General features: G+C 41.6%; 1 protein-coding gene across 5 annotated transcripts in view; it reads right to left on the bottom strand.

The window, feature by feature from the left end:
• Positions 1-21,658, bottom strand: part of KLF12 (KLF transcription factor 12) — a 234,253-nt gene that overhangs the window by 70,818 nt on the left and 141,777 nt on the right. For 3 of the 5 annotated variants that reach the window (XM_077173609.1, XM_077173612.1, XM_077173610.1), the window contains exons 4-5: positions 20,097-20,643; positions 5,065-5,200 (exon numbers count right to left, since the gene is read on the bottom strand). In XM_077173609.1, coding sequence (XP_077029724.1) covers positions 5,065-5,200; positions 20,097-20,643 — 683 coding nt within the window. The remainder of the gene's footprint in view (positions 1-5,064; positions 5,201-20,096; positions 20,644-21,658) is intronic. The other 2 variants (XM_077173611.1, XM_077173613.1) reach the window with 1 other exon arrangement.

Genomic DNA, 21,658 nt, shown 5'->3' with positions numbered 1-21,658 from the left:
AAATCACCACGCAGTTGTGTGCCAGTTTTAAAATGAGCACGGGCAGATGTACCAGAGAAGAGGGAAGCAAAGTTCACACAAACACTGCTGAAACACTCTCGCTTATGTTTTTTGGAGACTCGGGAAAAAGTATTTTGTCTGTAAGTGGAAGGAAAAAATGAGGTGAAAGTTCCCTATAATGAATAGCTCAACAGTAGTAATGATTGCAACCGAAGCAGGAGCACAAACTAAAACAAAGAGTAGAAAATGAACAACTGATGGCAATAAAGATACAAACTTCTAAAGAGGTAAAAATAAACCACGGAAGTTGATTTACAAAGAAGAAGAGGAGGAAGAAAAAAAGAGATTTAGGAAAAATAAATCAGATTTGAAAAGTATGTACTAATTTAAGAGAGTACATTGGTATGGTGGCTATGCTGTCTGTCTGTTGTGGAGTCTCCTTTTTGCTTCTGCAGTATTCAAAACTAACTCTTACTGTACTGCAGTAATAGATGCCAGAGAAGTTAAAAATAAAGTAAGATGATCACATTAACACCAATGTATCAATCACATAAAGTAGCCAAAGAGAACAGGGGTAGAGTCCCTCATCTCATTTTCACACAAGCACTCCGAGGCACCCTGCTCAGCCTAAAGAGGAATTCATGTTAAAAGTCAGAGCAGTCACATACAAATGACAAATCCCATCTCTGTGAATTAACTGCAGCTATAACTACAAGTAGACAGGATTTTCTCTCTGAAACTTCTGTCTCTCTCTTACTCCAGAAAAACAATACGCTATCTGAAGCATCATCAGTTTATATGCACAGTTCCTCTTTTCCTTGACATTTAAAAGAAAAAATGGTTCCATCAAAGGAGTTTCCTCCACTTACAACACCTAAGGAGAAAAGAAGTCTAGAGAGAAAGAGCAATTTCTGCACCTTTGGATTTTGACCAACATACTGGTCAAAAGTTCATGCTAAAAATCACCCTCTGCTTCTCCTGCTTCTGCAAGTAGGAGATCTTAAATTATGCATATTCAGGGAGGGAAAGCTTAATGCTGTAAAATAATATATTTTATCACACAAGTGTGCAGGAAATAAGGAGATGAATGCTCTCTTCAGGGTTTGCATTAGTAAGTGCCATGAAGATGGCTCCTGAGGCCATCCTGCATCAGTTCTGCCTAGGGATGGAAAGGCTGCCAGGCTGAGGGAATAGCATGCTGCCTCTGTGAGGGACCCTAAAAAAGTTTTACTGGTCTTCAAGGGGTTGACTAATGCCTTCTCCTCCCTTGGCTTCATAAAGATTTCTGGAGTGTATCTGAGACTTGGTGCTGAATATATGATGCTATTCTTGCTGTGTAATAAGCATCAGTGGTGTCAGACATATAGAGGCAAATCTGCTCTTTGTTAGATGTTACATGTCAAAATGAGTTTGTAAAACACGCCACAGAAAGGATGAAATGCTGCTTACAATGCAAAGCCCACTGAAATCTACATAATGTTGCAATATTTATTATCAGCCAGAGCGTATTATCTGAGATTAATAAACAATTCTTAGTCCGTATTTTGTAAGACATAACAACAGGAAGAAATTTCACTGAAGTACCCTGCTTGAAATAATGACTTTATTTATCTATAATTTTACATTATTGATTGGGTTTGTTGAACTGAAGGAGAACTATGAACTCATTCCAAAAGAACTACTGAGAAAGAAGTCTGGAAGCTCAGCCAACATAAAGCTTGCAGCAAGAAGGCAATTTTCCTGAGAAAAAATAGTCATACTTGGTCACTTTACAAATATGCAAGCAACTAAATTCTGTTTGTGTAAATAAGAACTAATGCCAAACACGTGGCTCTTAGTGTTTCATTGTCACAATTTTTATTCGTAAGAATTTTGTTACTATAAGACTACAGTTGACCCAAAACAAAGCAGCAACATAGGTGGATGTCACCCAGTTTAAGAGGACATGAAAAGCAAAGCTTTCAAATAGGCATTCCAAACTGTCCTGTGACCCAGCTAGGTAAGCATCATTTCCAAAGCAACAAGCTTAAAAATGGCTGTATTAAAACAACAGTTACTCCCCAAAAACTGACAAGCTGATTTCCCTGTGGTTAAAAGGTGGCAGACTGAGATGCAAGGGAAGATGCAGGAGCATTCAGTACAGTGCTGCCACTCCCAGTTTCTGGCCCAGCAGCTCCCCAGTCAGGGACTGCCGTGGCCTCACCTGGCCCCAGGGATGCGCAGCGCTGACCTGTGTCCCAGGCAGCTGCTGCACCAGCCCTGCGCCATGGAGAGGAATGGGAGCTCACAGCCTGGAGTCCCTCTCTGCCCCTGAATTAGACAGCTCCAACAGGGCAGAGGGATTGCTGCCTGAGCGTGCCAAGCACTACCCAGCCCTATGCAGGGCGTGAGATGCAGATAGCCACACAGGCAAGATCAGTCCTGAGCCCCACAGACTGCACACAGGGAAAGGCAGAGGCAAGGAAAGGCAAGGCACTGAGGCAATCCTTCACAGCCCCACATGCTGTGTGAGGAGCTCTACAGCATCAACCCAAAGCAAATGCCTACCACCAGATTCTGAAAGCCCCAGAGTCTGAACTCCCTTCCTGCTCTTAGAGAATAGGTGGCAGTAGGCAAATATATACACACACACATATATATATATTCATAATCCTTATGCAGAATAGTTTAAAACATGTCTGAAAAACAAGCAGGAAAATATCAGCTGTTGTCTCACACCTGCTAGCAAGTAAGCAAGCACCTACAAATTTGTATTTTGTTTAACAAAGACAAGACAGTACAACAGCAATTGGTACTGAAGAAAAGGAGGCTCCCATCACTTTGGAAGTACTGAGGAGCAGTTCCCAGCCACTCTCTGCAAGAAGTTATTTTCTGGGCAACTCTTCACCAGAAAGAGCTTACAATCTCACTTAGAAAACAACACACTCTGTGGGACAGTCATCCAGACTCGAGGGCCAGCCTGCCTCCCTCAGGCACTAAGCTTTGACCTACACTTCACTGACTGCTGAAGAGTCTTTCTATGCATGTCCCTACGCTGCCCGGTTATTCAGCAGAACAGTAGGTGCCTTTCCATGTCCTCAGAGGAAATTCCTGTCTGCTAAGTTTAGATGCTGAAATTGAGCACACAGGATCTCCCTCTGGAAGGTTTCAGAGGCACTTTCCTCTCTGCAACAAGGCTATGTAGAATGAGAGCTTCTTTTTCAGTGGACTTCTTTGCTAAACATCTAATATTAAGGTACATATTAAATGCCTAAAATCAAAATAGAGCCTGCCCTGTAGAGCACAATATTGCAGACCAAGTAAGAAATACATTGAGTGCAGTTAGCATGAAGTGCCAACATTCCTTTTCAACTCAGCAGCTGTATGTGTGGTGTCTGTGACTGAGAATGAAGTAAAGATGACAAATTGCAGATCACAGTCAAATTAGATTTTCCTAATGGGGCTTTTGAAATAAACTAACAGATTACTGTTTAAATAAAACCTGTAACAAGAATGAGTTGATGTTGTATTATTAAATTTCTTAATTTGATTCTTAAGCTCCAGAGCCAGTCACGTAATACTCAACATATTTACCTTCACAAACTGTGGAATGCATTGTACAAAAGCTAAAAAAGCTTCCCATGGTTTGACCAATTCTCTAAGTGTTCAAGCAATATCCATCACAGAGAACAGTATCTGCCTGCCAGTCATATATTAAAATTATCTGCTAGTGCTCCATACTTCCTTTGTTCAGTAATTAGACAGTGCAAAATCATTTACTGCAAAATCACGATGCATTGTTTTATTTTTCTGGCTTACTATGTGTGCTATAAATTGAGAAAAAATACTTAGCACTTCAGGGCCTGCTGTTGTGACTAGAAAATTGAAAATACATATGGGACCTGTCTATCAAGCAATAGCCTCACTGGCAAAGAAACCCTCCTCTCCTTTATCACTGTTAGAAAGGGAGCCTGCTAATCACAGAACCAACACCTTGTCTTGCCTTGCTCACAAACACCTCTCTCTCTGCTTAAGGAGAATATCAGTTTGAGATTCACAGTTATGGTGCCTGGCTGACAGAGGAGGTAGTAGATGTCTGGCAAAAAAAAAAACCCAAAAAACCCAAAGGCAGTACCCTCCCCAAACATAGCTTAGCTCTTTTAGCTGCTGATGTCCAGGAAAACAAAGCAAAACATTTTTAGATACCATATTAAGACATTTAAAATGCATCTATAATAACTTATACAATAGCAATGTCTAATGGCCTTCATTACAACCATTTTTATTTCATAATGCCCAGAATGCCCATATTTTGCACTTCTCAGATAAAGTAACATGTTTTGTGGGTCTAGCACAGGCTTCAGTGCCTGGAGGCTCTAGTTCTATTTCCAGCTCTGCTTCAGACCAACAGGGTGACCTTTACGCATAACCTCATTTTCCTCACCTATAAAATTGGGATATTAATACTTATTTACCTCACAGTTGGTTCCCTTCCAGCTGCTACAGTGACTGACCAACCTCATGCATCTATAGAATTACAAATGTTCATGATAAACTGCTTCCTTCTTTTCAAACAAGCAGTGCAGGTACTAAATTAAGAAAATATTTGTCCACCCAGTTAGCAAAAGTACACAGAAAAATAACCTCAGTGGAAAATTGTTGGAAGCCCCTCAGTAATTTCCTTCAATGACACTGTCCTTCAGGAAAAATGCTACTAGTTCCTATCTGACAGCAACTAGAATCAACTTCTTGATGCTGCTTTCAGTCAAGGAAAAAATACACGGTTTTTGAGTGGTAATCTAACCCGGTCTCTCTTTGGAGAGGATATAAACCCACTGCAAGCTTTCCAAGTACATCAAGGAGAAGAAACAACTTCAATATGAAACTCAATAATCAGGGCAGAGAGAAAGAAAGGAAAAGATGGTGAGAGAGACAAGAGATACAGTCATCTCTCCCAAAAAAGGGAATAAAGCTCCAGGGAAAGGTGCTGGCAGGTATGCTGCCTGCAGGCAGGAGGACAGCCCTGCAGCAGCGGTCTGGGAACGCCTCAGCAACACTCATCTTGTCTGGGAACGCGATACTTACTCTTGTACTGCTCTGGCTATGGAGAGCGCCGTAGATCCAGTTTCATTAACGCTATCTAAGGTCACATTTGGCAGGTCGTCATCATCACTGTCACTTTTAATTTGTCTGGGAGATAGGCCTCGGGGGTCCATTTGTGCTGGAAAGAGACATATAATGGATTAATATGAGTGTGCTGAAATTAATCTTGTCCCAGAACAACATCAGGGTGCACAACACGTCTGCCTGCTCCGGCTGGAGAGCACCGCTTGTGCCGAGCTTCCCAAATCAGCTGATAGGTGGGCAAAGCCACCCAGTGGTGCCACAGCTGGATGTGAGCACTTCCAGGGGCATGCAGGTCTGTGAATTCACAGAGGCTCCACCAATGCACTCAGCAGTACCTTAAAACCACTTCTAAGACCGCATCCAACAAAATCCCAGTTTACTCTCAAGTAACTTATGCTGCCTGACTTCAGAAAGCGAAGGGAAAGGGAAGGAGGGAAAGGGTTACATCTGCTTTGAACAACACAGAACACTCAAGAGTACATTTGACAGCAAAATTTCAGGAGCAATCGCTGATTCTGAACGTTCATTGTGAGGTATCAGGATGGAACCCATGTCACTCCACTCAATGAAAATTTAGGCATCTAAAACCCCAGTCCTGATTTCTGACATAATTCAACACCACTGTCAGCCTCTGAAGGATCCTTCACTCCACACTACGTGTAACCTCACACAGGCAGCCAACATTCAGGTGACCAGTATCAGTGGAGCTAACACATTTTTTTGAAAAGTCACCCAGTTTCAGGTCTTACAAGTATCTGAAGATCAGGAATTGCAGGATTGTTTTACCTATCCACAGCTTACAGTATCCATACTGCATGGCAGTGGAGTAAGTGCCCAGGTGCTGGCAGCAACAGCTGCAGGACCTTTTATGAGGAGCAGCCAGGGCTGTCCCGTGGCAGACACAATGCTGGGCATAGCTGAGCCCTGCAGACAGTGCGGGTGTCTCAGGGAAAACAGGTTTAAGAAAATGTAAAAAAACTGGCCAGGAAAGGAGCAAGGGAAAAAAGTGTGAGAATCACTTTACACTGAGGGTGGCAGAGCACAAGAACAGGCTGCACAGGGAGATTGTGGAGCCTCCCTCCCTGGAGACATTCAAAACCCACCTGGATGTGTTCCTGTCACCTGCTCCTGGTGACCCTGGCTTGTTGGGGGTGTTGGACTGGTTGATCTCCAGAAGTCACTTCCAATACTAACAGTTCTGGGATCATGTGAAACAGCTCTGCAGATACCAATGTGCAAGGAGATGGAGGGGAGAAGGTTCTTCATAATGGGGCAGTCCCTGGAGGAGACTGCCCTGATGGGATCTACTGTCTACAGGGAACCAACAATGGAGCAAGGGAACTGTGTGAGGAGAAAGAGCAGCAGAGAGGAACAATTATAGACTAAACACAGCCCCCAGTCCCCATCCCCCTGGGATGGGGCAGGGGAGAAGAGCTGGGAATCAAGGAGGGGAGTCCTGGAAAAGGGGGTTGGGGACTGTGGTTCTCACCACCTAAATCTACTTTTAATTAGCAATAAATTACCTTTCCCTGTGCTGAGTCCTATTTGCCCGTAAAGGTAATTGGTAAGTAATCTCCCTGCCTTTATCTTGAGCCTTGAGCTCTTGCACTTTATCTTCCCCCCTGTCCTGTGGAGGAGGAGTGAGAACAGCTGGGTGTGCACCAGGCAGATGGCCACCAGAGTTAGCTTTTCTGCCAAAAACATACAGGGAAGGAGAGGAGAACAGAAAGGCAGGTGACCTGCCTTCCCTCTTATGATGGTTGCTGTCCTTCAAAGGGCAAGAAAGCAGAATTCAGCAGGACAGGGGGAGGGAACCAAGAGATGGGTATAGAGGGGAAATATGGGGCACAACTGTGCCACAGACTTGGGACAGCTGAGAGGAACTGGGGCTTGTTTGTGCCATAGATGTGAGAAAGAGACATTTCTCCTTACTCAATAAATACCACACAGGATTAGTAGGTGCTGAGAGACACCCAAAGCAGCTGGGGAAGAGAGTAAATCTGGAGAGAGGTCTGAATCTGCAAGGAAGGCATAGGAAGGGGAAAGACAGGCAGAGATTTGAGTTAAAATGTGTTTATTTTGTCTGCTCTGGTGAAATAGGGGAATTCATGGTTATTTATTTAAAGAGCTAACTGTTGCAGTTTGTTAGCTTATACTCTCCTGCAGAGGGGACAGGACACTTTCTTCTGGGTCTTGCAACATGATTCTTGAGAAGGGATTAATTCCTACTCAACTCTGGCTAACCACAAATCTAGACAATAGGTATCACAGGCTCCCTTAGGAGACCATGAACAGTTCAGTGGGCCCACAGCTAGGGAGCAGCTCCAAAAGTCATAGTTAAATCTGCCATTATGCTATCTTTCTTATGCTACAGTGTTTACTGACTCTACAAAGGGAAATGAGTTACAATGAAAAATGGGAGGGCTGCAGATACTTCAGGAGCTGTGCAGCCATAACATTAGGACTGATGAATAGCTAGGCTCTTGAAAAGAAAGCACTCCACAAATGAGTGATGAATCCAGGGAAAGCTGCTCCTAAATTTTAATTTATGTCTTAGCTGCGAACCACCTGTGAGTAAAAGAACACTGATTATAAACTAACTTTCAGCTGTGGTTTTTATGTTACAGAATTCCATAAGGAAAATACTGTTAAATACATTCAATAAGCTGATGGAACAACTCCTTCTGGAACCACATTTAAAGGGCATTTACAGTGGCACAGTACTTCTTCTATTACCTTTCTACAGGCACAGGTTAGGTGCCTCAGTAATGCTGGCTATATTTGGACTGCTTATTATTTCTTCATGGATGGCAAACACTTTTTGCTTATCAAAGCAAAGGCTGTTGACAGTGAACCTACATCAGACAAACATGACTTAGAAGCTGTTTGAAACATTCAATTGTTTTAGGCAGAATGAGCACCTTTCTGACCGTGCTTCTTAAAATCACAACTTACACATGATGATATTCAATGTGTAACCTCAACCTGAGCACTAGGGATAATCTAGTACTTTATTTAAAAGCAACTGAACCACCTAGTCAGCTGATTTAGCCCCAGAAAACTATTTTGAAAGAAGTGCCATTCCTGCCTTGCTCCCTAATGCTTCTTCTTAAAAGAATGAGTTTATTACTATGTATTTCATTAATTCTAAATCTAGAAAAGATTATATTCTTTTCATAGAATCACAGAAAGGCGTAGGTTTGTAGGGACCTTGAAAAGATGATCTAGTTCCAGTCCCCCTGCCATGGGCAGAAATGCCATCCACTAGACCCAGTTGCTCAGAGCCTCATCCAACCTGGCCTTGAATACTTCCAGGGATGGGGCATCCACAGCTTCTCTGGGCACCCTGCTCCACTGCCTTACTACCTTCTGAGAAAAGCTTTTATTTCCCCCTTAAAGTGAATTTCATTACAAAAATTTATGCTTGTATCTGCCCAATATTTAAATGTGCTACAAGTGATGCACTTGTGAGAGCTAGCTATTTGTCCACAGAACTCAAAATTCTAACAAAAAAGCTATGTATGTTAACTGAGGTTTAATGTGACTTGCACTACAGCAAAGTTGTTAAGTAGGTAGCTCAGAAACTAAACCTAACTTGAAATGATGGAAGTTGTTACATAACTGAGTCTGTAATACAGTTCTTATACGTGAGTTCTGATCACTTAAGCGTGAATACACCTACATAAAAAGAGATGGTATAAATGTGTATGAATAATCTTACATAGTTTCATTCTTTGTAAGACATGTTGTTTCATTATTACTGCAGATTGCTGGCTCTCAAGATATTAATGAGACTCCTATGACATCTGGTATTGATTTTGGATTACTACAGGCATGTGCCAGGATCAAAGCTCTCAATTACCTTCTCCTTGTTTCTGCTTGGTAAGTCCTACTCTGTACACTTCTAGCACAGACACAAAGTTGTGAGCAGCATTTTACTTTTTCACCCAGGGACAATTTACTGTACTCACTGGGTACAGCTGGCCGCATCAGGCACCAGTGTTTGAGCATATAATGAGGTGCTGCCACACATAAGTATGGAGAGGACAAAAGGTGAGGAATGGAAATGTATTAGTGGGTAAATTCAAAGGCAGGTATTTCAAGCACTGCTATATATTTGCAGAAAACCTAACTAAAGATTGTAAGTAAATAAAACTATGTTCTTGGGATTATTCCCTTACTTTTTATGTCAGTCCACATATACATCCTTTTTTGTCTCTCTCTCCGTCTGCCACATCCTTCCAGCTCGCAGCCGTGGGTGGCCGAGGCACTGGGGAGCCGAGGTGACTGACCAGGAGGCTGAGTCTTGCTGCTGCCAGCTGGTGCAAACTGGGCTGTTTTCTCATCAGCATGGCTGCAGCTGCTAGGGGAAAACAGCCTTTAAAAGCAACTCTCCTCCCTGAAATGAGCCATGTGAATAACCAATTGGCCAAAAGCCTAACAGATATCTCCTCCTCACCACTCTCTGCAGTGTGCAAACTGCAGCACAGGACTGTTACACATCAGGAGTTCATGACTCCTACTTATGTCAACAGCTCTGATTTTCTCTTGGACATCTAAGAACAACTGTCAAACTCCTGGCACCAAGGTTTATGAATACCAGCCTCAGTTCATAAGGACTAAATTAGAAGTAATTACTGGCCTAATGAACATCAAACAGGAGAGGATGAAGAGATGCAGGCAAGAGATAGTTTAGCAAATGAGATAAAAAGGTGGAGGATAAGTGAGTAACAGAATGCAACTGGCAAGCAAGGTGGAGGAAAGCCCACAAAAAGCCAATGCATTTTAACCTCCCTTCATGCTTTACCTTGCTCTAACAACCAAGCTCTTCCTTGAACTCAGGACCATGGGTCCAGAAGGGACTTGTCTGGGTCACCGAATCAAGTTCTCCCAAACACAGGCAGACACATTAATTAATAAACCTTAACTGGTTTTCTTGCCCTTGCTATGCCTCTTGAATGGCAAGATTTGTCCAACAGAGCTATCTGGTGGTTTTGTGAAGTGTGAATGAGGTTAAGGCGAGGCAAGCAAAAAGAAACCAGTCAGAGACTGCTGCTTTCATGGGACAAAGGTGCCATTGAATGAATGCACAGGAGGTACAGAAGCAAGCTGTTAGCTCTCCATGCTGAATAGACTGGTGAGCCAGAGGAGTTAAGAACGTCTGCAAGTGCTGAAGGCTGCAAGCAGCCACGTTGCTTCCCATCCTTGTTAGCCTCGAGAAACAATGATCCTTTTTTGCTAAGAAAAGTAGAGAGAATTGCTCATGATGCACACAAATACATGCAATCACTTCTTAATGCCCCTTTGCCAAACTGTACCAAAAAGGAGCTTCCCTCTGGGCACTACGAGCAATTTCACTTCCTGCACTTGTTTTAAGTGAAGATGTGCAAATAGATTGCACATAAAGCACATAACAGCCAGTAAATACTACACAACTTAAGTCTGTCATCATTAATATTGTATCTGCCAGCTGCCAGTTGCCAGTAGGAAAAAGCCTGATCTGGATCAGATATAAGCTTGCTTCTATTTCTGTCAAACTGAACAGTTTGGGGCTTTAAAATTTATTCTGGCTGTGGGGTCAGACAATACCTGATCCCGCTTCTGAGGACAAAATTGCCTGTTCTACAATGTTGGAAGAGATTTAAACTTGCATAGGAGCTTTTTAATGAGCACTGCATACATTTGTGCTTTCTGGCACACGGCTGCATTGGTTTTGACATGGTACAGGATTAGCCATGTCACGGAAGCACAATCTCTGGGAAGGATCCAGCTTGTCGGTTGCTAAGGGCAGATGAACCCCTTGGAACAGGATCAAGCCTCCACCTCCCCAGGGGAATAACCTGAGCCCACAGCCACACTATCAGGGGACGTTTTTCCCTCTTCATTCCCTAAACTGGTGCTCCTGCCCGCCCACATTCTGAAAACTCCTGGGAAGGAAGGGATTGTGGACTTAAATCGCTGCAGGCTGACAAGAGCCCAGCATCCCTCCTCCCCCTTCTCACACATGTGCTGCTGATTCAAAGATGGTAGGTAAATTTTCTCCCTGTCTGTCACACTTGGGTTTCAGCCAGGTATGTCCTAACATCTTCGCTTTTTTTCAGTGATTAATCAGGGATACAGACCTCAAGTAGTGCTCTGCTGTGGTCAGACAAAGCCAAGCACTGTCAGAGGCCCTGCACCTGGATGCCTGCAGGCGGCATGAAAAGGGCCACACACCGCAACACTGCTGTCACCACTGGCAGTTCTCAGTTACTGCAACCTGATTTACTTTCCCTAGTCAAAATTCCTGTGAGTGAAAGGGATGAAAACTCATCCCATCATTAGGCTCATGAACATCCACTAGAAATAATTTTATGTCTACATCCTATCTTTGATTTAAGGGCAAACATGAGACCCTTGGGCTAAAGAGGAATGAAATATTTAAGAGCAGGAGAAAACTAAGTAACCATTAGGAGTTTTGCCTCAATTTATAGCTAAGTCACACAGTAATTAACTGATGTTGAAATGACTCTGTGAGATGATGCTTGCTGGTACGAAAGCAGAGAGAAAATTTCAGCATCCTGAAATACCTCTGTCTCACTTCAGATTAAAAACTCAGCTTTCTGCACTAAACTTCTGAGCTTTAACTTCTGAGCAATAACTTTGTAAACTTTCCCACATGTAGGTTTGCCAACACAGCACACCACAATAAGAATCACTGTCACTCTCTTAAAATAATTAAAAATATGTTTCTGCTCTTTGAAAGGATTTCCAAATTCAGAGTTTGCTTGCCTTTGTTTCACATTTTAAACTCCCCACCCTGCTTTCTCTGAAGGATGCCTTATCAACCTGCTAATCAAAATGATTGTTCATGATGGGATTTCCAACTGGCCCTGCCATTCAACCACTAGGACTTGCCTGTCAGAAGCAGGGTTACATGGCTCTGCAGTGGGCAGTGACACCAAGACCTGTGCTAGCTGAGACATCAGCCTGGATGGTGGCGAGGCCCCTCCAGCCTTACCAGATCCACGCCTGGGGATGAGTTTGGTCTTGCAAACGCAGCCACAGATTTTTATTGTGGTGGAAGTTTAAACGAAGCAGAAACATGGCTCAATAAGCCAGAAAGGGTCACCTTTGATGTTTCCAGTAAACTCCTCTCTGGGTGATTTCAGTCCATGTTGGCATACAATAGATTAAAGACTGTCTCCAGCTGCAAGTAATGCATTTCACTTACTTCCATTAGGAACGGAAAACAAAATACTACCCTGCATGTCAAAATTAACATTAACAAGAATCTCATTACTACTGCTGTTACACATGTGTCCCTGTGTCTGCAGAGCATGAAGGATTGAAGTAAAAACAGACATTTGCTGCCAAACTCCTAGAAGGATGGAAATGGAAAATATGGCTAAGAAAACTGTATGGCACTCATGTTTTAGCTCATTACACAATTAATCTGCCAGCATCAGAAACATTGCAGTTATGAATACTGCAGTGCCTAAAGCATAACTTTGGACCCTTAATTTTGGCACACAGCACAGTTCAATATCTAAAATATTGCAAGAAAGCTCCTGACCAAGAGCAAGTCTTCCGCTCTTTCTTAAATTGAAACTGTCTCAAATGTCTCTGATAACAAATGCATTGGGGTGGATCGAACACCAAGCAGAAGGAAATCATCTCCATCCTTCTCGGTTACTCCTGGAAAATGGGTTTTACAACTGTGGAAGTCAGCCTCATACCATAGTTTGATGTTTGAAACAAATGAACATCCCCCTTCTTCGAAATTTTTTTAGAGAACAGGACACCAGCATGGACATAGCAGGAAAGCATCAAAAAAGATTGCAACAGACATCACTATGCATTTCTAATGCTGGAAGCAACACTTCCAGATGCAGATGTACAGGAACTACTTAAAATTATGACCTCAGAGACTGTGTTGTACTCAAGTTTATTTAATGCATTCTAGGAAACAAAAGTGTGTCTTTACAGACTACCAAATGCACATGAATGACGCTATTCACGATTTCCTTCTCCTAAAATGGTTCATACTATATAAAGCACATATACAACATTTTTCTTCCTGTTTAAAGTTCATTATAAATGCTTTATGCATTGGAAAAATGCTCTGAGTGCACCAATCAGATTTTTGATCAAAACAGCTTGGTGCCTGGTAGGGGCAGCAGAATTGGTCGATTTATTTCATAAAACTTTATGTACAAAGCAGCAGTATCCATGAACGTAATGGTCAGAATATAGAGTCTACAGGGGTAATTTTTATTACCATTTATAGCAAGATTACCCATACTCCACAGTTTTCAGATTTTATTAAGATTTTATGGGACTATATGGCTTTAGCAGTTAACTGCACCTAGCGTGGTTATGGTTCACAGAGAATGGGAACTGGCACTGAAATGCACAGTGTAACTAATCTAGCAGAGAATATTAATTGCTATGATCCAATCAAAGGCAATATTTAAAATCATTTCAACAGTCAAGTAATTTGCAATAAACCTGTAAAATAATAGCTATATGGAGAAATACAGAGGTAAGAGGGATTGCATGGATGTAATATATGCACATACTTAAGCATCTCTGTCATTGGGTTGTATACATAAAAATACAAACCCATTTTTTAAACAAAGGACTTTTCTCTTTCTAAGCTATTTCAATGCCAGAAGACCTCATCTACACAAAAAAGGAAACTACTAAGACTACTGAGATTTATGTCTCGTTGAGCATCCAATATACAAATACTCTATCATCAAAAGTAAACAAGGAAAATAATAAGGACAGAATGTATTTAATATTAGATAAAATACTGCGAAACTACTACACAATGGTAGCAGACTGCAACTTACACACTGCAACAGGCCAGAGATATTTTAGACATCAGGAAGCTTCCAGCAGGTTGGTCCAAGGCACAATAAAACCCAAGGCAGAGAGAAAATAAATGAGAAGTTTTAGGCATGTGTTTCTGCTGGATCCAAATTCATGGGATAAAAGCAAGCAGATCAAAGCTCAGCCCTGGTGAGAATACAGAACTGAAGGGCCAGAGGCATTCTTGGCGTGGAAGAGAAGGAACTAACAGCTTCCAAAAGGTGCAGGGACTCAGGATATGTCAAAAGAGATTTACTCATCCCGCTTATGCTGGGTTCGCAAATCAAGTTGGAGTGTGCCTGTTCCTCATTCCCTTCCTCAAATCCCTCCTAGCTGAAAACGAACAATGAGCATCAACATGAACAAATCATATTGATGAATCTTAAAAGAGCATTTGCTTCTACAGTGAAAGAACTCAAGTATGTCACTAGTGAATCATTAGAAGTAGCACTTTTCTGGAAATTTAAGTAGAAGACTAGGAAGTCCCTATAGTTAAACTAATCTGTTTTGTCTTAAATCAACCTCCTTGGTTTCAAATACCACAGTGTCTGTGTGGTAACTTATAGTCTGTGTTTTAACTCTCCACTCTGGCAAAAACTACTGTTTACTCTAGCTCTTAAATAATGTGCACCATCTTCAGGGGCACAGGTCCCACCGTGAAGACAAGCCTCTCCTCTGCCTGCCTCTCTTCCTGCCAAGCCACTACCAACCTGTTCCTGCTTTCCCAGAACCATGAGTGTTTCTTCCAGCTGAACCAACCAAACAGGAGGAGACAGAGCCAACATTCTGGGGGGCAGCAGCGAGGGAGGTGGTCATGAAGAAAGAACTATTAGGCTGAATACAGACAGCCACAGAAGATTTTTGTGAATAACAACAAAATAATGGCAGCTAAAGTAGAAACTCCCAGCCTCAATGCAACTCAAATCCAAAATAACTGTCTACTAAAATGCAGAAAGGATAATCACTCCACATGAAACAAAAAAGGCAGCACTACTGATTTTAATTAAATGTCTCTTCCATAGCATAACTTATACAAACAGACCATATAATCTGACCTCTAAACATATGGAACATCTTAGTTTCTATCTTTTAACTGCAAATTGCATTTATTTTTGCAAAATAAACTTTACAGTAGGCAGAAATAACAGGCTGTATTGTAAAAAAACAGAAAGGGCAGTGGATAATGTAATCTAATGGTACTACCTGTTTGAAGTCACAAAAAATCTGCAGCAAAAGATACTGCATTTACTACTTATTACCATATCCACAGTGAGGAATATGCAAAACAGTGCAAACTGTGAAAAGAAAAAACCTGTGTATTTTTGCCAGGTCTACATATAGATACAACATAAAAAAGGTCCAAGACCATGTCGTAACAGCTGTTTATGTACAAGAGAAGCAGACAAAGTTCAGTTGGCAAGTTTAAATTTATAATGTTCTGACTGGTGAATTTTGCAAGTGATTGTGCCCTCTGAAAACATAAAAACTCGTAAGAATGAGAATCCATAAATTTGATTCCAAAACTCCAGAAATATCAAAGTTACACCAGCCCTTCATCCACCATTATCAGGAAGGAGCTTCTAAAAGGCTCTTCAATGAAAGCATTAACTCCTCTGAACTACAGAAAACAATTTTCAAGGATATTGTATTTGGCAAAACCTGCTGCTAGAGGGACATGATTTGCCAGTAGTATTCATGGATATCTGCTGAAAGCAAAGAACAATTGTCCAAACCAAGCATGAGGTTCATGTAATTAAAAACACTGAGGTTCTAGTTTTTCACAAAAAAAAAAAAAAGAAAAAAAAAAGAAAAAAAAGCTGGAATAAACATTTTCAACATAGAAAATGCTACATTTTTTTCCTCTATGCTAAGTCTCAGGAAGAGTGGAATAGTTTTTCTTCTTGAAAATTTCCTCTTAAAGGAAGAAAAATAAGAGAAAACACAGAACTAGCTTGAGGCAGACATGCAGTACGGAAAATGTTAGTCTCAATGGTTTACAAACAGACAGACTTGGAGCAGCTGAAGATTGGGTTTTAAGGGAAACCATCAGGCAGTCTTATCTATAGGTGCTGCTACCTGCTGGGCCTCTAATTAAACTTATAGCAATGCTTACCATTGCTAAACAGGGAGCAAAAAAAAAGCAAGGAAAAAGCTTTTCTGGGACTATAATACTGTTTCATGGAATATTTCAATGTACAATAATGTCTAGTCACCACCACCTAATCTTTACAGACAAAAAACCTCCAAGCACCTTTTAAGGCTGTGACAAGAGCAGTGACCACTGAAGGAAGTGAACTTTGGGTCTGCCATGGTGTGGGGGTGGCACAGGGCACACGAGGTGTCTGGTGTCCATGGGGACTTGTGCCTGGTTCCCTTCCCCTGTGTGCCCAACAGCCCTAATGCATTTCTCTGGTTTATGTGTATGAAATAATGAGAGGAGAAGGTTGTAGAGGGCACCTTGCACAGCCAGGCTGGTGCTGTGGGGGCTGCAAGAGACCCCACTGCTCTGGGGATCACCCTTGAGTGTGTCCTCCCCATTGGGTGCATAGGGGCAGGAAGGTGCCTGGTCAACAGGGGGGTCTGTACGTAACTGTGTGTGCGTGCCCATAGCTGAGTGTTGTGGTGTTAGCAACTTGTAGGACTTTACTAAGATTTGTAAATGGTAAGTGACGTATTACCGACACCGAAAACAGTGTTCTCTAACTACCTTCTAATTAAGCATTGTTAATAACTTCCTAAAAAATGCACCAATCCTGATTTTGATTTAGATTAGGTTTTTAATCCTGCAAAAGCACATCACTCTGACATAAGGGTGGTTTTGCAGCATGACAGCCCTGTCTCCCATTGCCCGCCTTGGGGTGTAGCACGGGGCACAGGACCTGACAGGATGCTGCTAGCACCTTGTATATACAAGGGCTACGTGTCTTCAAAACAAAAAGAAACCTTGCAACCAAAAAGAAAAAAAGGGAGAGAGGAGGCAGGATAGACAGCAGAAATAAACAGCAAACTGGGAGGCAGAAAAGGAGATCTGAGACTCTTCTGAAGGATGGTGAGACAAAGAACGCCATGATGAATGGCACCATGGAGAAGGATGCGCAGAGGCGGAGGAGGAGATGACAGTATAGGTTAGAAATATTAACAGAAAAGGAGGGGGAGATGAAGCAGAGCTGCTGAAAGTGGCACTCAAAGAGCAGTCAGCAAGATGGGAAGGACTAGAAAAACTAGAGAAATAGAAAAAGACAGGGAAACAGAAGACAAAGTAGCCACTTCTTGTGCCAGAGGGAAGAGAATATTCAAACAGAACATGAAGAAAGAACTATTTGCTTGAACTGCCTAAAAAAGCAGGCACCAGGAGAGTTTTGTCTGAGAGTGAGAGAGAGAGAGAAAGGAGGTCTGGGAGGCATCAGGGCAAGCAGAAAGCCACCTGTGCAAAACACCTGGAGACAGTATTAGAGAGATGGTGACAGCCTGAGAAGGTTTTGCAAAAAAACCTAAAAATTAAATGGTTCTAGTCAAACCTGGAAGGAAGAGGACAATTCAACATGAGAAAAATAAAATTGGGAATAACAAAGAAAAAGCTTTTCTCTGTGCCCTGTTTCTAGTATTTGCTCCCCTCAGCACCTGAAACCTAGAAAAACAGGAGGTGCCTGAGCTCAGGTCTGATGTAATTTTCATATTAAAAATACCTCTTTTCAGGAAAGTGCCTTAGTCTCAATTGTGTGAAAAGGGCTTAGATAAAGGGTCATGCAAAACATAACTTTAAGTGCTTCCCAACTGGCACTCCTGGATCATCAACATTGTCTCTGAATTAGCACCAATGCAGCAATAACACAGGGATTATGCTGCTGATGCTCTCTGTGGATCAACTGTTTCAGTGTGCATATTTTTCTGTTTCTGAAAATTAGCAGCATTCATGTAGAAGTTGAAAGCTGTGAGTCTAGATGACTCCAAACCTGCATTTGTCCATCAGCTACTAGAGGATTAGGAAGTAATTCAATTTGGCAACAATGTCCTGTTAGGATCTGTGTACATTTATTTTTTGTTATCAGCACAAGAGCTGATTATTGAAGAGAATTTAGTCTGCACACATATTAAACTAATTTAATTGGTTAATTTGTGCAATATAACTGCATTGAATTATTTATATTGTTTTGCACTAAAGAATGAAAAACACTCCAGCAAAAGCTGATAAAAGATTACTACCTAGAGTGGATTGCTGCCCAATTTACTTCTATTGTATTTATTTAAATTAACCTGAACTTCTTAATCAAAAGAATTAAGGACAACAAAATGAGTTCAACTCATGAGAAAAAATTAATAAACTGAAGAACTGTTAATACCTTCTTTTAGTGTAACAGTGCATTAATAGATGATGCAGGGGCTAATGGCTAATGACCTCTACCAATTAGAGCACAAAGGCCATATTGTCAGGGCAGGTCTGAAGGCATGGAGGGCATGGGCTGAAATCCCTACAGCACATTAAATTCTGGAATTTTGTTGATGAAACTGGGGTAGTGAATTTCCAGTTTTACAAGATCAGGAGCTGCTTCCTACAGAGGAGACTACTACCACAGCCAGCTAGCACCTTTGAAAAGAAAACAAACAGGAAAATTTCTCAATTAGCTCATGGTTGGGTCCACCTTGATGCCCCAAAATCAAAATACAGACTAAAACTTTCCTTTTTCTGTTTGTTTGGGGTTTTTTTTCCTAGACTACATGGTACGAAGTCCTAGTGTTATTCATAATTTACTGACAGAAAGGCACAAAGGGCTAAAATTACATCACTGTATGAAGTGCAATAAAACTTAAACCATAATTTTGAGGCTTAAAACTAGACTCAAATCAACAATGAGTTCATTTGCCATGTCCAAGCCTACTGAGAGGGCAGAGTCCCCCTTTGGGTAGTGAGGGAACAGTAGGAGAGTCACAGACTAATACACAAGAGGATGCCCCTAAACATCTGAATGACCCATCACTGTAGGCCTGTACAATAACACACAGTTGCCAGTTCATGAAAAACACACATGAGAGGTAAGAAACAAGTTGTTGAGACCTGTTCACTATGCAGTTAGGAACACAAGAGATATTATAAGACTAAATGTCCTGCAGTCTCATAAGCCCCAAAGTAAGGTTATCTGTCAATACCCTTCCTTTCTGCCTCAAGCAATACCTCATTTCAAGAGAAAATTACCCTATTTTATTCACTCACGTGCAATGAGCCTTGAAATGAGTATCTCAATCCTTTCCTCATATTCCCATCTCTGTCACTAATGCCCCCTTTAAAAGCTGTGCTTCCAAAGTTTCTGGGCACATCTATTTTTTCTTTCCTCACTCCACCCATCATCTCACTATCCCTAACAAGCTTTTGCTCCCTCAGTAACTGTTGGGTTCTCACTCTTTCTTGCTTTCCAGCTCCCCTTTCTGTGTTCTTTGGACACCTCAAGAGTGTATCTGTCCTTCTGACATGTGCCTCTTCCTCCCTTCACACCTCCCTGTGCCTCTTGGGTCCCGTGTCTGCAAAACTCATTCCCAACATAAACATTCTGGGTGGCTTCCTTCCCTTCTCCTGTTTAATCTGGAAGAAGAAACCTAATTCAAAGTATTGCACTGCCACTCCTTAAGCTTAGTAAAACCTACTTCTCTGCATCTGCTAATGCTCTTTGGTCCACAAGCCCTTCCTTCACACATTCCTAGAGCCTGATGATTGCTTTCTCCTTGCTGGGGAACAATCCCTCTGACATTCCTCCTCCTTGCTAAATCTGAAACACCTGGTGAGTTTTCCATGTTCATCTATGATGTTTTATATATTGTCATAAATATCATACACTGACATTTTTTCCATTCTCCTACTTCTTCAGCCTCTGGGGAGGACTTATTTCTCTCAGGACCTGCCACAAGTTGTCTGAGCATCTAACACCACTGCTAAACCCAATCTTAATTTAAAAACTTATTTACTTTAAAGATCATCTGGGATAAGATTTTTAAAGGTTCCTGCAAATTGTGTAACTTGTACGTCTTTTCAGCAACAACACAGTAAGTATGGAAACTAACAACTTTACAATTGTCATTATGTTTTTCTCATACAAGACCAGTTTCAGAGATGCCACAGATGCACATAACTGGGTCCACCTTACCTTTGACATGGCTTCTCCCATCCTCCAACAGTGGTACTACTATAGTGTTGTTCATATTCCCAGGTGATCTCACAGCTGTATAGACAACAGGTACCGACTGTACCACCACGGGGATACGGTGCACGTGACTCATTTTGTTGGACTGCAAGTTCATGGGACTTGAAGGTGGTACTGGATGGATAATGTGCAAAAACTGCTGGCCTCCAACACCAGATGCAGAGGCCACAAGAGGACCTGGAGTTAATACTGACGGTACAGATGCTGCTGAGGAGACTGATGTTATTACTGTGGGGGATGAAGCTGGCCGACTGGAAGAAGAAGAAGTAGAAGTAGAGGAAGGGGAGGAGGCTGATGCTGTCATGGAAACCGGGGAAGATGAAGCTGCTGTAGGGGACGACCTGGCTTTGTTTATTGACAAGTCCACTGGTTCAGTCTGTGTTTGGAAATGGTCTGTAGATAATGAATCCTCCGTGGGGTCGGCCTTCATGTTGTTTAGTAACAAGGGTACAGCATCCATATCTGGGTAGTTGTGGACGTTTGGAGACTGCTGAGGAAGAACAAAGGGACATAGTTACACATGTGGCTAAAGATGACTTGCACACCCAATTGCTAATGCACACCGCACAACTTGATCTGAAAGCCACAGAACTTAGTCCCTTTTCTTGGGTCAGCTCATAATTTTAAAGTACAAATCATGTTAGAAAGCACAAGCATGTTCTATTTGAATAGAGTATTAAAAAGAATAAAAATTCTACTCCCATTCCTTAGAAAGTGTCAGGATTAACAGTACAAAATCATCCTGCTTCTTTGCACTATGCAAAGTCACTAATGACAAAACTTTCAGCATCTTCAGCAGTAAAAACTATTTATATTGACAGAACATTTTTTCCCAACATCAAATTTTAAACCACAGCATTACTTCCTTGTGTCATCATCACTCAGACATGAAGAAAAAATGGTTATCACCATTTCTCAAACAACTTTCTGCATGCTCCAAGACTGTAATTTCCCCCTACTTGTCTACCTTCTTCTAGACTAGGCAGACCTGGCTGTTTCTTTCTGTCATGTCTGCTTTAAAAGGACAAGCCTTAGTACCCATTTGCTTTTTACAGTGATCTTTGAAGTTGTGTTTACAACATATTTCAGAAGGTGCCTTATGCTAGTCTCAGTCCTTCAGTTCTATGTTTGACTTCTGCATTCTGAATGTTCACTGGTAATGAACTTACAGGTCAGTACAGAGCCAAGCATTTGTACAACTGCCCTGTCAGACTGAGCAATGGTTACAGCAATTCATTATTCTGAACTAGCCCATTAAACAGCCTTCCCCATTGTTATTATTATTATTATTTCCATACTAATTGAGAACAATTTTCCTCACTTCACAAAATAATTTTATGCTTTAGATTAATTCTTTCAAAGCTGGTTGGACTGAATTTATTCTAGATTGGTGCCGTCTGCTATTTTTATAGTTTTTCCCTTATTTCTGTCATCAAAGAAGTTAATAGAATTTTTGAATAATGCTAGACCAAAGACAGATCCCTAGAGAAGTTCATTTGATATAA

This window comes from Agelaius phoeniceus, chromosome 2 (genome assembly GCF_051311805.1).
Source record: "Agelaius phoeniceus isolate bAgePho1 chromosome 2, bAgePho1.hap1, whole genome shotgun sequence".
NCBI classification, from domain to species: domain Eukaryota; kingdom Metazoa; phylum Chordata; class Aves; order Passeriformes; family Icteridae; genus Agelaius; species Agelaius phoeniceus.
Note: the sequence above shows the minus strand (reverse complement) of the source record. Positions and strands in the feature narration are given on the sequence as shown.